Source organism: Alosa pseudoharengus, unplaced genomic scaffold, assembly GCF_046254945.1.
Source record: "Alosa pseudoharengus isolate Yale_2024_CS ecotype anadromous, Long Island Sound unplaced genomic scaffold, YU_APseudo_1.1 YU_APseudo_1.1_scf_23, whole genome shotgun sequence".
Classification (NCBI taxonomy): Eukaryota; Metazoa; Chordata; class Actinopteri; order Clupeiformes; family Clupeidae; genus Alosa; species Alosa pseudoharengus.
This window is the reverse complement of record NW_027468685.1, coordinates 12,548,162-12,570,773: the sequence shown is the minus strand read 5'-3', so window position 1 is coordinate 12,570,773 and position 22,612 is coordinate 12,548,162. Positions and strand designations below refer to the sequence as shown.

General features: G+C 41.2%; 3 protein-coding genes across 4 annotated transcripts; 1 reads left to right on the top strand and 2 right to left on the bottom strand.

The window, feature by feature from the left end:
- Window positions 1–5,899: 5,899 nt before the first annotated feature.
- LOC143140741 (mannose-binding protein A-like) lies at window positions 5,900–7,335 on the bottom strand. The gene is made up of 4 exons (XM_076301817.1): window positions 7,122–7,335; window positions 6,813–6,899; window positions 6,616–6,693; window positions 5,900–6,534 (listed from the first exon to the last, which is right to left on the bottom strand). Exons 1-4 carry the CDS (start codon window positions 7,333–7,335, stop codon window positions 6,149–6,151), a joined length of 765 nt encoding a protein of 254 aa, XP_076157932.1. The 3' UTR covers window positions 5,900–6,148.
- Window positions 7,336–11,277: 3,942 nt separating this feature from the next.
- On the top strand, window positions 11,278–15,044 carry ssr2 (signal sequence receptor, beta). Its single transcript, XM_076301583.1, has 6 exons — window positions 11,278–11,319; window positions 12,468–12,625; window positions 12,819–12,917; window positions 13,987–14,095; window positions 14,187–14,264; window positions 14,439–15,044. Exons 1-6 carry the CDS (start codon window positions 11,278–11,280, stop codon window positions 14,547–14,549), a joined length of 597 nt encoding a protein of 198 aa, XP_076157698.1. The 3' UTR covers window positions 14,550–15,044.
- Window positions 15,045–15,046: 2 nt separating this feature from the next.
- On the bottom strand, window positions 15,047–21,896 carry LOC143140575 (uncharacterized). 2 transcript variants are annotated; one of them, XM_076301581.1, is made up of 9 exons: window positions 21,635–21,896; window positions 20,250–20,437; window positions 19,040–19,215; window positions 18,575–18,664; window positions 18,300–18,483; window positions 17,711–18,007; window positions 16,922–17,297; window positions 16,292–16,491; window positions 15,047–16,163 (listed from the first exon to the last, which is right to left on the bottom strand). In XM_076301581.1, the coding sequence occupies exons 1-9, from the start codon at window positions 21,879–21,881 to the stop codon at window positions 15,996–15,998; spliced, it is 1,926 nt and encodes a 641-aa protein (XP_076157696.1). In that variant the 5' UTR covers window positions 21,882–21,896; the 3' UTR covers window positions 15,047–15,995. The 2 variants fall into 2 exon arrangements, with proteins under 2 accessions (XP_076157696.1, XP_076157697.1); XM_076301582.1 differs by having other exon boundaries at window positions 16,922–17,294; window positions 21,635–21,895.
- Between the last annotated feature and the right edge of the window lie 716 nt (window positions 21,897–22,612).

The following is a 22,612-nucleotide window of genomic DNA, read 5'->3' as shown; positions in this document are numbered from 1 at the left end:
TCCTGCCTTCCCTAAACACCACCTAATCCAGTGGCGCACCTCCCTAAATGTGGGGTGGTCGCCTCGGTCCCTCACAATGACACTCACTCCCTTTAGCACCTCACCAGTCCTGGCCATGTCACTACAAGCGTCTTATGCTTGATCACCCTCAAGCACATTGGACTTTCTTAATTTAACTTATATAGTGTATTTAGTTCTGTTAGTTTTCTTATCTGTCTTATCTTCTTCTTCTTCTTCTTCTTCTTCTACTGTCTTTATTGTACAGTGGAGTTTAGTTATATGTTTATACTTATACTGTTTTACCATTTCTGCTGTAAGTGCATGTTGGGTGTTATGTCTGTATGCTACTGAGACCCTTGAATTTCCCCTTGAGGATCAATAAAGTATCTATCTATCTATCTATCATGCAGTTAATGGGATACTGTGCAGAGTTGAAAACTGATGGTTAGGTACAGCCGTAGCTTACACTTGCAGGAGCGCTTGCTTGGGCGCCTGTGTTGCGCAATGCACTTTGCTCCTCTCATCTATACGACGCAGTTCCCATTTCTCCAAACCATACATAATTACAAGGACAAGTATTGCTACACGAGGGAAATCAGTGGTGTCCGATGTGAAAAAATAGGTATAAATCTAAAATTTCCACGAATCACGGATGTGTTGATGACATAAATTAGGAAATATTAGAGGACTTAATGAGACGTGATGTTGAACTGCATGCCGAAACCATTTAACCCAAATGCCCCAGCAGCAGCATGGGAGAGAAGAGCTTATCTGACAGATCTGCATTGTCTATAGTGAGGTAATATTAGATTACATTGCAAAAATATCACCATGCATTCATAACCTCATGATTCAGTGAGAGTGATCCCAAAACATTGGAAAGTGACATTTCTGTATTACATTTTGTCAAGAGGGAAAAATCAATAGCAAACTGTTCCCAACTGACTATAGCGCTGTGAACCGTTCCTGGCTGCGCCTGGCAAATCCGCCATCATAATAGCAATCCGCTATGGAACAAGCGTGCCTGTTGTTAAAGGGAATGTGAGATGATGCTCTGATTGGTTTATTGCACGTTACGCCCAAACCACACCCATGAGTAATGTAGCTATACAGACCACCCCATTTTAGATTTGCGTCGGGCGCAACATTCATTATTCCGCCGGTAAAATAGAAACAGCGCCCAAGATCTGCCCACAAAGCTATTTGCGCAAAGTCAATTGCGCTAGAGTGCAAGATATAGCCCTGTTTGTTTCTTTAGAAACGCATAGGCCTATGTTATTCGGGATTCAGTAAAACTGGTCACATCTGAAGTGAACCAAAACATATAAGAGATCCTTCTTCCAAAGATCTGATGTCAGACATGGACACAATTGAATACTATTTACACATTTACAAATCATGTTACTGCCATTTTGCAGTCAGATACCTTTCATACTGCATGAGCCCAAAGATACTTCAACTGATGTTTTCATTTATCATAAGCCAGTAATGAAAAAACTTTGATATTTCATAGTTTTGTAATCTTGTGTGTGCTTTTACATGCATACATACATGCATGCAAGTCACCCCGCTCACAATTTGTTTGATCCACTGCCCTCTGGGAAGAGGTACAGAAGCCTGCGCTCCCGCACCACCAGACTCACCAACAGCTTCATACACCAGGCTGTTAGGATGCTGAACTCTCTCCCCCCTCCACCCTCAGCCACATAACATCCTGGACTTTTGGACCCACAATGGCTGCCTTGCACTACTCCACTTGCACTACTCCACTTGTACACTTGCACACTTTGCAACTTGTTGTTGTTGTCCTGTGTCCTGAAAACACTACTGAACACACTTCTGCTGCTCTTACATAACTTGCACCACTATGCCACTTGCATACTTAGGTCAAACAGAACTACCTCAGCCATTTATTGGCCTGACTTTTGCACTATTATTATATTGACTGTCTACTGTAAGCACAATTGCACAATTTCAACCCATTTTTTGCTGCTCTTATTTCTTCACTGTATGTGCCTTCTTATTTACTTTTTATATTGTTTAATTGAATGTTATGTTTTTGTCTGTGGACCTAATTGGTAAAATGTCTTGTCTCCACCGTGGGATAGTGGGAAACGTAATTTAGATCTCTTTGTATGTCTTGACATGTAATGTGAAGAAATTGACAATAAAGCAGACTTTGACTTTGACTTTGACTTTGAATTTTTACATGAATTTATTATCATCTTGGTGAGTGGTCAGTTTCTAAAATCAGCTCCTGAAATTTGGAATAGCATGATTAAATTAATTGCATGCCAATAAGTACAAAATAATCTAGCAATAAAACAACTGGATGAATAAAAAACTTCTTAGTCTACTATTTCACATACTATGTAACATTTGGTATTGCAGGTCACATCATTCCAGAGGCCTGTGTCATCATAGATATTGGTACAGTGCTCAGTATTTTCACCATTACTGGGCTCCAATGGTGCCCATTTTGTGAAGCTCAGTGTGCTGTTATCGGTGTCCAGGAAGGTCCCTTCAGTGTCCCTGTCTGTTGTCCTGAGCCATATGGGTCCCCCTAATATTGATACCATCTTCGCAACAGCCTTGTTCTCCTCTTCATTTTTGGGCAACACAAGATCTCCTCCGGAATCTTCACAGGACTTCAGACCAACATCAAAATTGTCTTGCAATTTATTTGTAACTAGGGCTGTCAATCGATTAAAAATTAATCTAATTAATTACATACTCTGTGATTAATTAATCTAAATTAATCGCATATATACTTTTTGCTGTGAAGGTATTTTAAATATTTAAATTCAAATGAATCATGGAATAATCAGCATTAGTGACATTAAAGTTCAAAAACTCTTTTATTATTATTTTCACTGTTCAAATAATTGCCATAATAATCTATGATATGACCTAATATGCTGAGGAAATAAATTCAAATGTGCTTCGGGAAGAAGTTTTTTTTTTTCACATACAAGGCATTTCAGGCCACAGATATAACCTAGGGGACACAATGAAAATTAATTAACACTCCCCTCAATGTCAACACTTATTTCTTTGCATTGATGTGCGACTATAGAGTTGATGAACTCCGGTGATATGCAAATTCCTTGCTGCAGACATTGCAGAGGACTTTATTTTCAACACTGTATTTTTTATCAACACCATCAGGCCATTTTTTAAAAGTAAATGTTCCAATCAATGATCCAGGCAGCACGTTTTCTTCTCTCCCTTTCATTTTACAGTCTAATTATTACTGACTAGAACGGCTCGGGGTCAAAGGTCATACGGAATCGATTAATCTGGACTAATTTTTTTAATCAGTTATTTTTTCTCAAATGAATTAATCGAAATGAATCAGTTATTTTGACAGCCCTATTTGTAACACAGTATTTCATTCCTACTTTGAGGAAGTGTAGTCCTATAGCTGTGAACAAGAAGGTATAATTAGCATCCCAGAAAAGATAAGAATAAGAAAGCATATTTAGAAAATGTGTGATCTCCACCTACCCTTTTCTATAATAGACAATCTGGATCTTATAGTCTGAACATCTGCCTGTAAGGACTCAATTCTAGCATCTGTTTTCAGAGGCCCTAATGCAAAATACAATCAAGTACCACAGTTACCTCAGATATGTGCAAAGACACACATATAAGCACACATCAATGTGACTCTTACCTGTCATCCCAACTTCCCCCTTCTGCCCTGTGGGACCAGCTGGCCCAGCAGGACCCATTTTACCTGGAGGTCCTGGGACTGGCAGCCCTGCAGGTAGAATCATAAAGCACATCACACTCACACATTACTTCCAGGTAGCTCACCTGTGCATTTTATAAGAAGGCTAGTTCAGTGTTTCCCACAGAAAGTGTGGGTGGTCAATGTTGATATTGTGGTGGGCTGCCACAAATAAGTCAATGTATGGGAAACACTGTAGTTAGTCTTTAAGAAATAGTCTCAGACTGTTTCTAGGTTAAACAGACAAATGACGATGAAATGATTCTGCAGTGCAATACAAATATTTACATACTTACCTACCTGATGATTCATACACAAACCAAACAGACACGCTGAGACAAACCTGGGTCTCCTCTGTCCCCCTTGGGTCCTGAAACTCCTTCTTTCCCATCTTTTCCGTCCCTGCCATCTCTGCCTGGGAGCCCATTGTGTCCAGGGTTGCCAGGGACACCAGCCGAGGCCAAGCAGCTGGGCGGAACCTCAGTCTGTGCTCCACCAATCAGACAGAGCAGAAGCGCAAAGCAAAGCGCAGTGAGGTGAACAGTGGACAGAGCCATGGCTGTGTTCTCCCTGGAAAAGACAGCGTGACACTGACCAGCACCTGAACCAGTCAAGCATTTATACAGATCCTCAAAACATCAATCATATCAGGATGGAATCACAAACACAATCAAACAATAAAAAACAGAACTGATTTTCTGGAAGGAAATGGAACCAACCTCCTGGAAGGAAATGGAAAAGTACTACTCCATTAAATCTGGGCTTGCATAACAGACGGTTTGGGCTTCATGAGAAAGAAAAACTTGCTAACACATCAACTTTTTAAATTCAGTAGGCCTATGGCCTTTAATTGTTCTCCTAATATAGATTTTGCTTTGCTTTGCTCCCATCTGATTTTCCAGGAACACATGACAATTGACTGAAATTATGGAACATAAGTGCACTACACTGACCTGACACACACACACTCTCTCATGCTCTCACGCACTTATAGTGCATGTGGGTGAAATAATAACAACAAAATAAACCTGATCCCTCTTCAAAAGGAAAGGCTGTCACTAATCCTCAGTCCAGGCATACTTTTAGCAGTTAGGACCTCTGAGTCTGGCAGTGAGTTCACAACAAAGTCTGGGGTGGCCAGTTCATAGTTGCCCAGACTGAAATCCCCAACCTAGATGTGTGCAGCAAGTGTTTGTGCCGATTGTACAAAAGTGTGACCAAGGGGACAACTGTTTACCCCCCAGCCACCAGGCCAGACGAAGCAGGTGTCTCCAAGACAAATAGATCGTACATGAAGTGCCATCCTCCTCGCTCCAATTTATGTTCATTCAAAATAGGAACATCCCCACAAAAACAAACCAGAACCAACCATTCACAAACCAATAAACCAAAATGGACAAAGAGGGAATCCAAACGACTTTCAGCCACCAGGCCACTATAATTTATACCGCACTTAATTTTCTGTCCATGAACATGGTTTCATGGCTTTAAATAGACCTCTTCTGATTCCAGAGGTTAGTTAGCTATTTCATTTGGAGCTGATTTTCATCAGATGAACCAAAAATCATACATTTTGTAATAACTTTAATGCATTCAAAACCTAAATATACAGATGGCTTAGCTAATTCACTTATCATTGATTTGATAATAATAACAAACAGAATTAACAGAGCACTATTTTATCCTTTATTTCAGATAGAGGTATTCATGAGACCAGTCTAAATCTGAACACAAGTCTTCACATGAACATCCAAGGCCTTGGTCTCTTCTTTGTCAGATATTGTCTAGTCATGTCTTCATCTCGCCAATAGGCAATAAAAGTGTCAATCCAGTCTCTGAACTTTTTGGTTTTTATTTTCATTAAATGATCAATACACATACACAGGGCTTAAACACTGGGATCATAATACAAACCTACTTGCAATTAATAATCTAGCAAAAAAGAAACAGATTTTCCCACTGCTACTGCATCTGTGTGATCCCATTAGCAGCTGTGCAATGTTGAAGTGAATAATTAGGATTTACACAATGATCAATACACTGGTTACCTCTATTCTTGACACCAAAAAATGGTATCATGTCACCATATAAGGATGGATATAAATATGACAACAAAGTTAGAAATATTGCTCTATTAAATTAATATTTTTTGTTTGTCCTCTAACATGAATTTTGATTAAATAAGTGAGCCTGTGTAAATATAATTTTAATTTTAACATAAATCGGATAATTTCTTGACATCTTAGTGGGTCAGACACTGAAATTAACAAAGTCACTCAAAAGGTGGAATAGCATTATAACATTAATAGGATGCATAACTTAGAAAATCACCTCCGCTACTGAGACAAACAGGATAGTCGTTAACTCTTTGGCTAACACAGCAGTCAAGCTAAATCAGCAGTGCATTGTTGTTCTTTAGCTTATTTCACATACTATGTGGTATTTTCTATCACAGAGAATATCATTCCAGAGGCCTGTGGCTGTATAGACCATACTACAGTCCTCATTATTGTTATGATCATTGGGCTCTCCTGGTTTCCATTTAGTGAAGCTCAGGGTGCTGTTATCTGTGTCCAGGAAGATCCCTTCAGTCTTCCTGTCTGTTGTCCTTATCCACCCTATTGGCGCCTCTAACACTTGTAGCATCTTCACAAGAACGTTGTTCTCCTCTTCATTTTTGGGCAACACAAGATCACCTCCAGCATCTCTGCAGAATCTCAGACCAGCATCAAAATCGTCTTGCAACCCCTCAGTCACATAATATTTCATTCCTACTCTCCTGATGATGCGGAAGCCCATGGCTGTGAACAAGAAGATATACTTAGCGTCCCAGAAAAGTGAGAGGTATAGCATATTTAGGAAACAATCTGACTTCCTCCTACCTTTTTCTACAGTAGACAATCTGGATCCCATAGTCTGAATATCTGTCTTTAAGGACTTCATCAAAGCATCAGCAGACTCTGGCGCAGACAATTGATCAAGTGCCACTCAGATACTGTACTTGCAAACTGCATGCAAATATGTACTGAGACACACAACACACACATGTAGAAGGACACATTAATGTGACTCCCCTTACCTGGTATTTCCATCACCCCATTCTCTCCTTTAGAACCTTTTGGCCCAGCAGGACCCGTCTTACCCGGCAGTCCTGGGACTGGCACACCTGCAGATAGAAACATGAAACACATCACTCACACATTACATTCAGGCAGGTCACCTGTGCGTCATTTTAGAAAGCTCTTTAGTCTTTAATGTAGTAAAAACAGTCTCAGGCACGTTCCAGGTTAAACAGACAACAGTTACAGCATTGTTCATTAAAGGATTTTCGCCTGACCCCCTTCTGTAACACAAATGCAGACACACACACACACACACACACACAAACCTGGGTCTCCTCTGTCCCCCTTGGGTCCTGAAACTCCTTCTCTCCCATCTTTCCCATCCTTGCCATCTCTGCCTGGGAGCCCATTGTGTCCAGGGTTGCCAGGGACACCAGCCGAGGCCAAGCAGCTGGGTGGAACCTCAGTCTGTGCTCCACCAATCAGACACAGCAGAAGCGCAAAGCAAAGCGCAGTGAGGTGAAGAGTGGACAGAGCCATGGCTGTGACAGAGTGACACTGGGCAGCAGCTGACTTAATCAGATATTTATACAGTCCATCAGTATTGAGACGGTGACCTGACCAAGACAATGTCAGGGTCATTTAACTAGCAGGAAGAATGCTTTGATATGATTCTCAGAAGGAAGTATGAATGTTTTTCCTGTTTTGTTTTGAATTTCTTTGAGTTGGTGACTCTATTTGCTACTAAACTATTTTAAAACATTATCTCTAGATACAGTATGTCCTTCAAATGGGTTCCCTCTTTAGCTCTTTCCTCTTTGTTATATCTATTTTTCCAGGAACACAGAGGTGAAAGGTGTTTAACAAAGCTTTGTACAGTGTACCATAATAATAATAATAATAATAATAATAATAATAATAATAATAATAATAATAATAATAATAATAATAATTCACACTCACATATGCATGTATGTGGACTGTTTAAAGACAGTTATTTGAGTTATTTTCAAATCTGTATACCTAAAACCTTAAGAAAGAAAAGGAAAGCCTGCCCAAGACTGCCCCAGATGCCAGATGTAGGATTTCAGAAGCCCACATTCCATAAGATCATCTCTCAATGCAAATCAAACCAGCTATTAGGCTAACGAAATAAAACCATGCCAATCTCGAGGTATGGTGAAGATATATGATGTGGGGCTATTTTAATTCCAAAGGCCAAGGGATCCATGAAATAACTGGCCTTTAAAAATAAAAATCTGCCTGCATGAATACTTATGCCCCATGTATTTTAAGGAAGAACATATATTTATTTACAATACATTATTCATTTACAAAGAAAATTGGTGTCCTTAAAGGTAAACTATGCAGTATTGGCAATTTCCTTACTGTTTTCTCGGTTTTTGCTTCTTTTTCGCTGGCTTTGTCATTATAATGTCTGAGAAACTCCATCGCTACCTTTTTCTAGCCGGTGCCTGGCGTGTATGTGTATTTGAATGCAGTAAAGCAATTCGTTACACTCGTTATACTTCCTGACACTGAGGCCGTCGGCCCGCCTGCCCACAGTTGCAAGGGTGGTTTTTCCGCTCACAGGCGTTAGGGGGAAGTGAGACGGCCACCAATCAACCCGAAATAAGTCATATAACCATTCCAATGACTCTGAAGCTGTTAAATGAAGGTAAATTAAGCGAAAAAACTTGCATATTAAGCTAAAAAACCTGCATAGTGTGCCTTTAAAGGTTGGATTTTCCTCATGTTTTTAAGGCATTAAGGCAAAAAACGATTTTTTTATTCCTCTTTTTAGTCAACTTTAGCATGGGTTCAACTTTAGCATGGCACATCTAAATGCCTAGTCTCAGTACATGCCACATAACACAATGATTTGAAAATGACATGAATATTTAAACAACTTAACTTAAAGCAGCACTATAGAAGATTTGCTCTTGGGTTTCCCCTACAGTTGAGAAGCGCAATAATAAACAAACTAAATATGCGTGTTTTGCAACACAGTATGAACAGAACCGAATTCCTGTAGCAGCTCTTTTCCATTTCAATTTCGGAGGGGGGGTCAGTGTTCCTCCCCGAACACAGAAAGTTGGTAGGTCGGTAATCGCTAGAGGGCCGCTCAGACAATGGCAGAAGTGCCGTTCATCATGTTATGAGGTTATAATTTTGGAAACGTATAAAGGGAAAATAAACTCTTATGGGTGCCTTTAAACAATTTAATTGGAATTACTTGATCAAATTGGGTAATCACAGCATGAATCAATTTTGTAAACTGAAAGAGAAATGAAACACAGTAGTTGCATGTGATAGTGTTGAATAACTGAAAATGTTACAAATGCTATGTGGAGATTCATTTGAATTAGTCATTGAGTCATTGTTGCTGATGCAAAGTAGACCATCTATTACTGAATATCAAAAAAATAAATTAGAATATTATGAGTCATTAAGGGAAGTTCTTTGAACATGAGTTACTTTAAAACTAACCTTTATCTGGCTGACCATAATGTTATTTTGGGATGTCAGTAACAGGGGCGTCAGCAGTATACCCTCCAGAATTATTGGCACCTCTGCTAAGGATGACTAAAAACCGGTATACAAAATAATCTGTTGGTGATTTATTGTAATCTCACAATAAATTTGCTTCCCTTCAAGGTTGGATTTTTCCTATTTTTTTTTTTCATTGTGAGATTACAATAAATCACCAACAGATTATTTTTTATACCAGTTTTTAGTCAACTTTAGCAGAGGTGCCAATCATTCTAGAGGATACTGTATTTGATTATGGAATGCCTTGTCAGGTAGAGAAAGTCTGTTGCTGTCAGACATTGTCTACTTAATCAACTCACCTACTGTACTTATACATTTCATACACCATTGAAAAAAAGTATTTTAGTATTTTCAAAATACAAAATAAATTATTTTATTTTGATACATGGCATGGCTGCTGTATTTTGAATTTTATTTTGATACATTTACAAGTCGGGTATTTGGTATTTTATTTCCAAATAACATTTTGATGTATTTTGCCCATCCCTGAGGAAGAGACCAACAGCTTTGGTCCAAATCTACCAACCTAGCAGAGCAGAGGCATCCCTCTGTATCGTCAATAACCTTCTGAAGACCCAACTCTTCCGAGAGTACCTCCTCTCTTACTAACAGCTGGACATGCTTTATCTGCCACTTCTTCCCTGTCCTTCCTGACTATTCTGTTCCTCCCTCCCTTGACTTCCCTTGGCTTGACACGTTGACTATCCTGTACCTCCCTGGCTTCCAGTAAGTCACAGAATTGACTTTAAAGCACTTATTTATAAATCAGTAAAAGGAGCAGGACCTAAATATCAGACGTGCTTCAGCAGTACACACCTTCTCGACCTCTCAGGTCTCAGGAGAAAAGCCTGTTAGTAAAACCTGCTGTTAGAACAAAACATGGGGAAGCAGCTTTTAGCTGCTACTGTATGCGGTTCAGCTCTGGAACCAACTTTCGGATGACATAAAAAAGGTCCCAACTATAGCCAGTTTTAAATCTAGACTGCAGACCAACCTGTTCTCAGATGCCTTCTGCTAACTGTACACACTGAGTTACAAATTCTGAATCTGAACCTTGTGTCTTTTATTTTGTCTTTTTTAATTATTCTTTATTTTTAAATTATTTTACCTTTTACCTGCGTTTAATGTTTTCTTTTTTATTATGATATTTACCTTTTAAACTATTCTTTGGCTATTGCCCCTTCTATGCTTTTATTTGCTATTACTGCTTTGTTTATGTAAAGCACATTGAATGACCTCTGCGTGAATTGCTCTATATAAATAAACTTGACTTTACTACATGTCCCATATACACAATGAGAGTGGATTGCCCTAATGTGGGACATTTTAGTAGATTATATTAGGCTACAATGTGAGGGCAACACATTCAATTTTGATCAAAGGACCCTACAGCTTTGGTTTTCCAATAGTTTTACTGGCATTCATTTGGGGCAGAGCCACACCCAGTGGAGCTTAGGTGTCCCACAGTGTCCCACATTAGGACAATTTATTGACATGTTAACCTGATAGCAAATATCTTCAACAACTTCCTTATGTTACAATGTATAATATATTAATCAGATCCAGTGTTTCCCACAGAATTAAATTATATTTGTGGTGGTAGGTTTGCAGAATTAACTTGAATGCAACAGTTTTTAACAAATTAGCGCAGCGTGGTTATGATGCTAACCAAATTTAAGCACAATTTAGTACAACCTGGAAAATCATTGTTTGGTGGTCAATGTTGATATTGTGGTGGGCCGCCACAAATAAGTCAATGTACAGTATGGGAAACACTGAGATCTGAGGTGCCAGACACAGAAAACCTTGGCGCACAGGCCTTTGACTGTACAAGCCATATCCCACGGGTGGCAGTATTGTGGCCCAGTACCTGGTAGGTCAACAGCGTCAGTGAATGAAAGAAGAAGAAATCATAGTGAGAAATCGCGCATGCGTAACATTCCTTTTCTGACTCGAAGGAAGAAGACGAAGGTAGGATTCACTGTCTTTCTCTGCATGTGAAATGTGTATATCTTCTTTATCTTTGCCGTTTTTAATATACAGAGTGTTCTTGTAATCGAGTAATATAAAGTGGTGTTCTTATGTTCACTATTTTAGATGTCGTCTGAAAAGTCTATAAAATAACCAACTAGCATTAGGTTAGTGAGAGTGCCAAGTTAGCATCAGCTAACATGAAGTACACGTAAGCGTTATCTTCCTGTATGATGCATTGATTATTATAATATGAGGAGAGGTTTCCACATTATTCCATTATATAATAACTTGTTTTTATAACTCGACATATTAAATTGAATGCATACTTTGTTGATATTTCTAACCGTTTTCATAGCGCGAAGTTCGAAGTTGAATGACAGGGAATGTACACGTAAGCATTGCACTGGCATGTAGTCCATTGGACTAATCTAGTCGTTGGATAAACCTACAATTAACTTATGTACAGGTTTTGTCTTGTTTTTATATAATGCTGCAATGATCTGGCCTGGAAATCAATTCATTAAACAGCTTTTTCTTATATAACGTTAAAGTCAGCTGCTTTTAGTTGTGGTTACCAGGCGTCGTCAGTTCACCCTAGCCCACTTGAAGTTATAATAGCCTAACGTTAGTTGTTGTTAAAAACAAATCTGAACGTTTTAGATCTCAGTCAGATTTGTGTAGATCTACTTGCTACTGTGGTAGTTTGGGGATGATCTTCAGACTTGTGTTTCAATTTCTGAGGCTTTACCCGGTAGCTTAAATGGCCCAGACAGCCTCTGTCCGGTCTTGGATTGGGTTTGGGTGGAATGGGGACTGACTGAACTAACATTAGGACGTTGCAGCAGAATTATTAAATCTGATGTGTTACGTTTGCCTTGTTTTAGTTTACAGAAATAACTAAAAAGAAAGTGTTAGAGTTATCGACAGTTTCAACGATTTACTTGTAATTATCACTGAACTTTGAGATAGTCTCATTGCCAGTTGTGACTATACAAGTATCTATAAGTATCTACACAAAATGCAATTCTTAATATTCTCTTATGTAACACTACCTGGCATTGATCTTTAGAGCAGTTTTTCCCAAATGCTTTTGTCATGCTTTGGGATACTAAACCTTATGACTGACTTTGATTTTTTTATTGCAGATGAGGGCCCTGTGCTTGTTTGCTGTAGTTGCTTTGATGGGTCTGGTGGCAGGTGAGGAGGGAGCTCGTCTGTTGGCTTCCAAGTCCCTGCTAAATCGTTATGCTGTGGAGGGTCGAGACCTTACTCTTCAGTACAACATCTACAACGTTGGGACCAGGTATTGTGCTGTTCAAACCTCAGGGGTAAAGTCAGCTTGTAGCAATACATGCCAGCCGGTACAGTGAAAATTAATTAGTTCTATTTTATATTTACTGTAACTGTTTGGGGAGGTCATATTTGGCTCAAGTGATTTGAGCTTCTACTTTGTTGATGCTCAACAATGACATGTCTCTCTCTTATCCTCTTCCCAGTGCTGCCCTGGAGGTAGAGCTGTCAGATGACTCCTTCCCCCCTGAGGACTTTGGCATCGTCTCTGGAATGCTTAATGTGAAATGGGATCGTATTGCACCGTATCCTTAAACTTCTCGCTAAATCTCCTCAATGGCCTTATCAATTTTGCCCAGGCACACTTCATCAATATGTGTACAGTAATCTTTGTAGCTGGGTTTACTGAGCCTTCCTTACACACTGAATGAAATCTCTTCAAACAGCCAATAGATAACAGTGGACTTTGATCATCCAAGAGTATCTACCTTTGTCTGTGCAGTCTTGGGTACACAAGAGAGGGTGAAAATCTCTTCACATGTACTATCTGCTCACTTGTTAGTGTATTGCATCATTAGTTGTCAGAGAAGGTGACAGTGTTTTACTACTATTTTCACTGCCTCGTCTACATCGTTCAGAATGAAAACAATCTCAAATGTTCCAGTCAGGGAGACCTGAGTCGAGGTCCTGTTTTTGATTTAGGATGCTGATCAAATCTGAGTGGTTTAGTGTGTTAGTTTTTGCTGGAATTGAGGAATCCTTAAAGTAATGCACATCCATGCATCACATTTTGCTCTGGGACACCTAAAATCCCACAGTAACACCTAGATTAATATATTTTGCTACGCCCCTGGATTGCTTTTCAAATAGGGATGCACCAGTAACGATACAGCCTTTGGCCAATACTGTGCTCATACACTCGTACTCGTAAAAATTCTCTGATACCACACACACCGTGCTAGTCGGGGGGGGGGGGGGGTGTTAAACAAACTCTATAGAGCGAGATCTCATTTTTTGTTGCTGCATTAGATTTTAGTGTCTAGGGAGAGATAGCGTGGAGATAATGGCAGTATAGAGGCTTGTTTTATAAAGTTTCTTTTTTTAGCTTGATATATATTTTATTCAATATATTATTATTTATTTTAGGCTTATTGTAACAACCAGAGAGCAGAGATGAAAATAAAGCCAGTCTCCCAGTTCATTGCATTTTAAACATTTCTCAGCCCAATAGTTATTGTTGTGGTGGAAATATCAGTGCATGTTGGTATCGGTGCATCCCTATTTTTTTATTTTTTTTCCAGGGATTTGGATACCAATTCCAAGTCTGTGTCCTCAGTGTTCCCTCCATTATAGCCCTTAACTCCTTGGCTCCAGTGCCAGCAATGTCTCTCACACAGTGGTGTTGCGTCCTCTCAAGGCCGGCTACTTCAACTTCACCTCTGCCTCCGTCAGCTACCTGGCCCAGGAGGGTGGACAGGTTGTGGTGAGTAAGATTTCCTTACCTTGCCGCTTGCCACAGAAGATGTTGGAGGAATCGCATCAGGGTCTCACTACCATGTGTGTTTCTGTGCTAGGTTGGATACACCAGTGCTCCAGGTCAGGGTGGCATCCTTGCCCAGAGAGAGTTTGACCGCCGCTTCTCCCCCCACTTTGTAAGTAGTTACTGACTTTTAAAGAGAATGTTTGTTCGTGGACCAGGTTGCTATTTATTTTTCAATACATACACAGTACTTAGAATAATCATATAATCATTATAATATAATAAGATTGTAAAATGTAAAACCGCTTTGTCTTGATCTAACGCTTTTCTGTCTTTGCGTCCCCAGCTGGACTGGGCTGCTTTCGGAGTGATGACTCTGCCCTCCATCGGCATCCCTCTGCTCCTCTGGTACTCCAGCAAGAGGAAGTACGACTCACCCAAGGCTAAGAAGAACTAAAGCGCACACTCACAACTCAGAGGGGGATTGGGGTGGGGTGGGGTGGGGGGGTCCTGCTGGGGGTGGCAGGGTGAGGCCAGGGGTATTTTTCAATTAAGATTGCCTAGGGAAGAGGGTTTGGGCTTGTTTTGTTTTTTTTCCTTCGTCAAATAATTTAATTACCCATATTGGGGTAAACTGTTTCAAAGATCATGTTGTTATGGATGCTGGAAGGATGTCCTTCCTTCCCTGCGTATGATTTGTAATAAGGTTTGGGTCGGGGTGAGACTAAAGCCGCATGCATGATTGGATGGTGCTGGAGGACCTGTGTGCAAGCATGCCCAGTTGCAGCAAACATCACTGCGGTCCCTTTGAAACAAAGTCACCTGTCTGAAACCCTCTTGAGCAGTGAGGACTAGGGTCAGAGGAACGGTGGAGCCCTCTGCTGGGTCAGTCTGGCAGTGTTTTTTTTTTTTGGAAAATAAAGTGGGTTTCCTATAAAAACCAAAAAAAAAACAGACTTTTGTATATTTTTATTAAATATTTGGTATTCATTTTTCATGTGATATGCTGGTTTTGATAAATTACTACCACATCTGATAATGAAGAGACATAAACGGTCATAGACATAGCCTAGCTACACAAAGCCAGGTCCTGCATCTGTCTGTGCAGCTCTGGACAGATTAAAATTGGACATGCTTCCATTCATTCTACTCAGAACTATACATAGAAGCTTGAATATGCTCTTCTAATGTGTGTGTGTGTGTGTGTACAAAGGCAACATTCTGGCTTGAACTGTGACATGCTAGTGGTCCACATTTAGTTTCGGGTGAAAGGTGGAGTACATATACACAACTATGGCTAGTTTGAGTGTGAACAAAGAACAGAGTTGATGTGTGAAATGCTGACCAGCAAGCACTTTTTTTTTAAGTTGTGGAAAGACAGCCAAGAGTCTTTGAAGCATAATGCACTAAGGTGTCGATCTGAAGTTTTTATGTATTTAAAACAAGTGTCAAAGAGACTGAGGTGACAATGGGTAGGAGTTCAAGCAAACTCCGTTCAAGGTGAGAGTCTGGAGTGGAGATGAATGGTGATTGGATGATTCTTCATTTGATATTTGACTCTTGAAGCAGTGTTGCTGAGTGGCTGGTATAGTGTGTTGTTTTGTCTTTTGCATTATGTGTTGAACAGACCATGTGGAGAAATTCTCTGAATTTGCATGTTGGGTTATAATCAAGGAGTGCAGCTTTAACACCAAAAATCTTGATACTACTGCTGGAATGTTTTTTTCTGCATTTCCGTTTTAATGGTCTTTATCCGAATCGGAAACCACTGAGAAGTTTGAAAATAGCAGTCAGTGTGTCCTTTTTTTGTGGTAATAATAAGACCTGTCAAAAAAAGTTGAAGTTCATCTCAATGCTCCTGTTGTAGTTCTAAAGGGCCAGAGCCGGGCTCACAGGGCGGGCATCAGTGTTTGGGGTTGGGTGGAGGCAGAGGTGGTCGTGGTCCAGACGACCTTTCTGGAATTTGCTCGTAGATTGCTGAGGGGTCTGTGGGGAGAGGTCGGCCAGAGGGGTGGGGAGGGAAGTGACCAGACCTTGATGGAGAGGTCGACAGGAGAGGCCCACCAAAGTTCTAGCAGAGGATGAGTAAAAAAGTGATTTAGCCTACTACAAAACTCTCATTTTCTCCACCCATGTCAATGACTTCAGCAAAGCAATTACGATTGATATACAATCCCTTGTTGTTGGGTCAGGACTTACCTGCACACTGGTATCTACTCGTGAAAACGTATTTGTGTGTCTCGGGGGTGGCCTAGCAGGGAGGTTCGGGACAGTCCTAAAAGAAGCAGGAACTGTAGCACTGTTGCTTGCTCTAGTTGGCGCAGGCTCTGGGGTGAGAGTGGGGTTCTCCCGAGCGCCGCGGATGTTGACCTCAGAGTAGACATGATTTCCAGAAGTTCCTGTAGGGAAAAAGTGGTTAGAGATAAATAAAGATTATTTGATAAGGCATACAGTATAATTCCCCTTATCCTCGCATCCTTAATTTTTTTGTCTCACACTCTGCCCTTGTGTCCTTTCCCTTCTCTAGGTTCTTTCCTTGTCTTTAATATTTTTTCATCATCCTTCCCCCTCTTCCCATTCCCTTCCATGACATTGCCCTCCTCTCTCCTCTACTCTCGTCTCCTCTCCCCTCTCTTCTCCTCTCCTCTCTTCTCTCTCGTCTCGTCTCATCTCCTCCCCTCTCTTCTCCTGTCCTCTCCTCTCTTCTCTCTACTCTCCTTTCCTCTCCTCTCATCTCATCTCCTCTTGTCTCCTCTCCACTCTTTTATCCTCCTATCTCATCTCCTCTTCATATCCTCTCTTCTCTCTCCTCTCCTCTCCTCTCCTCACCTTCACAGCCCTCCACCTCTCTCCGCCGGCCCATGGCATAGAAATCGATTTGCTCGCCCGTGGCGGTGGTAGTGGCAGTGGCAGTGGCAGTGGCAGGAGTCTCCTCGTAGGTGTGCTCTGGTTCCAGATGCCAGTACTTTTGCTCCGCTGAGGCCTGTGGCGATGTCGGGGCAGAGGAGACCATCGCCCCCTGCAGCCCGGAGGCTGAACTGCTGGCAGAGGCCTGTGGGGTCTGGGCCATGGCTCTCGGAGGTTTGTTGACACGAGCGTAGGGGACATTGGTGGGGTTGTCGGTGGAGTGGGTGACACTCTCACTGTTGGGTCTGTCATGACACACAGTGCTCTCTTTAGGACTTGAGACTGCACTGAACACCTGCTGAGATGATACATATTGTGTAAATACACAAAGTATTTTAAGGTTTTAGTATAATCTTCTACTAAATTCCACTACATTTAGGTGCTAAATTGTTATGTTACTGTATTATGGATACTGGCATATACTGGCATTATGGAGAAAGAAAAAAGTAGAGTAAAGTCCAGGACACAGTAGTGCTAATACCAATCATACATTGTAACAACAACATTAAGAACTGTTGTGGCTCTATACAGGGGTGTGCTCCCTCCTTCCGTTTCCCATAGTTGCTAACCTGTTACCAACTTAGTTGGTTTGCAATGCAATCAAAAAAGTTGCTAACTTAGTTAGCAACTATGGTTTTGGGAAACACGCCACAGGATAGTTTTGCACATTATTTGTACTGTATGGTTGTGTTTGTGTTTACAGTTACACACCTGTAAACAGGGTGGTGCTGTGTTAGGCACAGTTGGAGACTCTGGCAGGGAGTGGCTCTTCCTCAGGGCCTTCCTCACCACAGCATACTCTGGTGCGTCCTTGGACGCAGCCTCCCTTTGCTCGGGCAGCGTAGCTGAGGCCAGTGGAGCTGAGGCTAGCGAAGCTGAGGCTAGTGGAGCTGAGGCTAGCGGAGCTAAGGCCAGTGCTGGAGGCAGCGAGACTGCACTGCATGGTTCTTTTCCTTGCTCCCTATCTCCCACCATTTTCCTAATGATGTCATCACTCAGACCATTAGCCTGCCACACACACACAGACAGAGAGAGAGAGAAGATGAATGACCAAGATACATGCAAGACACATACCTGAAAACTGAACATGAAATGGCTAAGAAGAGCAACATTATTTATTTGCTGCCATTTTTAATTTGATGTTATTTTTTGTATCCTAATCTGTTCTACCTTCTTATTTACTTCATCAGAAAATAGTTACATTAAGAATTTGATGTGGTGCAGTAACATTAGTGTGTGACTATATATGCGCATACTAATGTGTGTATGGCTGCACATATTCTATGTGAATTGATCGCACCTTAGTGCAGGGTACTGTCAGCATTTCGTCAAAGGGCCCCACAGGATTTTGGGTATAGTAAGTGATGAGCTCCTCAAGGCTGCAATGGCGACTGTTTTCTCCAGCAATGAGGTATTTCCCCGCTTTCCCTGAAAGAGCACCATCCTCTTCCTCAATGATGAAGTGGCGACACCTGTCTTTGCCCCTGCACAGAGCACAGAGCAGGTTTATGTGTCGGTTCATGTTAATGACTTGGTTGGTTTTATGTATGGTTGCTGTCACATGTGTGCGCGTACCTGTATGACAGTACAAAGCCAATCTTGGACTCACTCAACCTCAGCAAAAAGCAGCCCATTGGCTGATCATGCAGTAACTGCTCTGCTTCCCTGAGAAGGAGAGAGGGAAGGGGGATTTCAGATGTGAGATCCAATTTGTGTGTGTGTATAGGCAAATGTGTGTGCATGAGGCTGTGTGACGGTTGCTTTTTAGTGACTCCTGTTGTGGTTGCCGGTAAATATCCGGCCACTTCCCCCTTTTAAAAAAAAGGGTGGAAACAACTTCTAATGCTTCTAATCTCTCTCTCTCTCTCTCTCTCTCTTTCTCTCTCTCTCTCTCTGGTGTGTGTGTGTGTGTGTGTGTGTGTGTGTTTAGGCCTGTCCCCTGTGCTCGCGACCTGCACTTGACAAAACCGTCCATCACCCCCAGCAAAGTTCAGTGGCCTTATGATTGTTTTTGTAGGCGTTGTTGCGTGTTCTCCAGACCTGCGTGTGGCAAAGCCGTGCAGCCAGCGTGGCAGGGGCTGGCCCTGCGTCTGCAGCCGAGGCAGCTGGCTCCGGTGGAACCACAGCAGCGTGTGAGCACGCAGGGATGGGGACAGGGCCTCCAGGGGCCCCGCGGGGCCCAGCATCACCGCCGGGGACATGCGCTTCACCACCACCTGAGAGAGAGAGAGAGAGAACGAGAGAGAGAGAGAGAGAGAGAGAACACACAAACAGAGAAGTGAGTGGGAAGAAAAGAGACAGAGGATGTTAATGTTAATGTTGGTTAAGGTTAATGTTGAGCGATGAGTATGATGCGTATGAGTGATAGCCACAGAGGGAAAGTAGAAAAAATAACATGAAGACATGAAGATAGAGAACAGAAGTAGATACACATGGAGAGGGGTTGAGTAAGCAGAGATGGAGCTAAAGGAAGGAAGTCAGAAAGATAGGGAGATAAGAGTACCTCACACAACATTTGTGAGAAACACATGTCTGTGTAAAAGAAAGTTTTAAAGTGATGGTGGTTTTTAAGTGAGACAAAGACAGAAGCTAATAATAGACTCAAGCCACACGCCACAGACCACTTGTTGATTTATTGTGCGTGATACAAAGGCAGATCTTGAATTGCAGTCTATTATAGTTTTACAGTATTTAAAAAAACGTGTGTGAGAGAAACTAAATGTGTTAGTGTGTGTGTGTGTGTGTGTGTGTGTGTGTGTGTGTGTGTGAGAGAGAGAGAGAGAGAGTGTGTGAGAGAGAGAAAGAGAAAGAGAGACAATGTGTATGTCACACTGCGTGTGGTTTTCAGTTTGTTCTCCAGCATGGAAATCAAACTTCACTTCCTGTCTCTAAAGGTTAGGAGCCTAAACACCACACTCTGCTCAAATGAGTGCATGTTTGAGTGCATGTTTCAATTATTTTTGTTTTAATGGACAAACAATCGAATCTGCATCAAAATGACAAGAGCAACTTACAGAAATGACTGCTAGTTTTATGCAGTTATGAACTGCTGTTAGGCATCAAGTATTATTCAAATAAAATGTATATTATAATTTTGTAGAATTGTGGAATAAGTTCATATAATCATATTGTCATGGGTTTTTATTTTGTTGCCATGGGTGTATTTGGTTGCCATAGTTTCAGATTCTCATAATGCTGATGGTTATTATGACTTTCGAAAGTTCTCTTTGTGTGATGTGATGACTGCTACCTCATGTCCTGCTTGACTGGCCAGAGGGTTGGGAGGTCCCAATTCTTGTGTCGCAGGGCGGCACTTAATGCTCCGGCGGGGCTTGACCGGGGGTTTGTGGCTGGCGCACTGGTCTTGCGCAGCGGAGGGCCGTGCCATTGGAATGGGCAGGGTGATGATACGCTCCTCTCTTTGTCTGCCTTCGGCATCTACGGATATAAGAGCAACATGAGTCTCAACATGAGCAACACATAACGCTTCCTCCATTAGGAGGAAGAGAAGGTCGTCATGGCAAACTGGAACAGAAAAAAGGATGAATGTCTTTGGATTGTGGTTTTATGCTATCAAGCAGCACTTAAAATGTAACTTTATGATCCCTCAGGTACTTCAAGGTCATTCACTGAGCTAAAACTATTTTTCATCAACTTTCTGGAACCTTCTGTAAGTGTTCATTTAAGAAAAAAGGTAAAACACACTATTCTGCACAAATCTCAGGGCATTATTCTGTTAAGCTTCCCATAAAACGTTCATTATATATCGGAATAGCCGCTTAATTATGAAGATCTATGTACATACAAGCAAAGTGTACATATACAAAAACACACTAACACATATGTAAATGTTGTCATTTGGGATAATTTCAACAAACCAAAACAAAAAAATAGAAGACATAATGCCATAAGATAAAATGTCCAGACAATGCGGAATAACAATCCGAATTTCCACTTCCCCATCCTTACAGATTTGAAGCTGTTTATTCTTATGAGGAAGTTTTAGCTCTATTTGTAGCACCTGGCTGTTTGAGATATATCAGAATGAGAACACGGTCACAGCACTTGATCTGTTGTGATCTTTGAGACGGAAATGCAGCACCCTTCCCTGTGGTCGATAGCTACATCCTCTTGACATTCACAGCATTTGAGAAAGTACTTCAATAGAACCCAAGAGAAATGGCAGAAATTGTACACATGAGGCAGTTTTTCGACTAAACACATCTAGAGATTTTTGTAGAACTAGTCAGACTATGTCATTATTTAAGTACTCAACAGTGTACAAGCAGACAATAATAATGTGTTGCACATTAAATGTTTAGAATATGTGTTTCTCGGTCACGGTTTGAACTACTACATTTATCTGTGAAACAGCATTCTACTCAAGCCAGTATTAGGACATATTGCAGAAAACAGGACATAAAGCGGACATGTGAATATATAATTCACTATAAAACCATGCAACACATTACATCAGTTTGTAAGGACTCTTTACAGTGCAAGACAGCTCACATTATTCTGGACTCCTTCCACAACATGAGGCATAACACATAATTGAAATTCTAGTAAAGGGAGAGTTTTTGAACTCTGATGTAAACAGAAAAGTATTCTCAGAATGAAGACAAGACACCTGACCTTTCAGCATCTGGTAGTCAAACTCCATGTTGGTGTTCTGGATGAGGATGGGTGTGTGACTCGATGCTTCCCCTCTCATCTGTTTGTATCGGAGTGTGTGAGACCATGTGCGCATGCCTGTACGACATGAGTGCATGTGTGTAGGGTGCACACTTTTATATATATTTGGGAGTGCATGTATTTGCACCTGTTTGAGTTGGTGTATGGATGGAGTTGTGAGAGAGCATGTCTGTCTGTTAGCAAGCATAATAGATGTGTATGTATAGGCAAATGTGTATGAGGCTGTGTGACTGCTGCTTTTCAGTGACCCCTGTTGTCGGTAAATATCCGGCCACTTCCTCCTTTTAAAAAAAAGGGTGGAAACAACTTCTCACACTTCTAATCTCTCTCTCTCTCTCTGTGTGTGTGTGTGTGTGTGCGCGCGCGCACGCGCGCGCATGTGTGTGCATGTGTGTGTGTGCATGTGTGTGTGTGTGCTTGTGTGCATGTTGGGTTCTGAGTTTTGAATGCTTATGGCTATGAGAGATTTCATGTTGGGGACACAGTCATGCTGCATGCCAGAGGAGACAGGCTGAGTGGAAAGTAAACGAGGCGAGGCCTGGAGTAGGGGGCTCAACAGCGGCGGAGCAGTTCAAATGCAAAACATGACGTCACTTCACTCCATCACCCACAACCATTTCAGTGCTTTTCTGAATCGTTATTAGTATCCCTATGCCTATATTATTCTTATACTGAGTTCTTTGATACTAAATCCTCATTTTATCCAGACAATAACATGATTGGGGACTGATGAAATGGAGTTAGGCCCGTTTAAACTGTAACCTAATGTTACTTTTAATCCTTTCCTGTATAATAACAAAAAAATAATATTTTGGCCTTTCAGGTCTTTCAGAAAGGAACTGGATTGGTTATAATGCAAGCAATGTATAGAGCAATTATACAAAAAAAGAAATGTACTATGTAAAATGTATTGGGTTA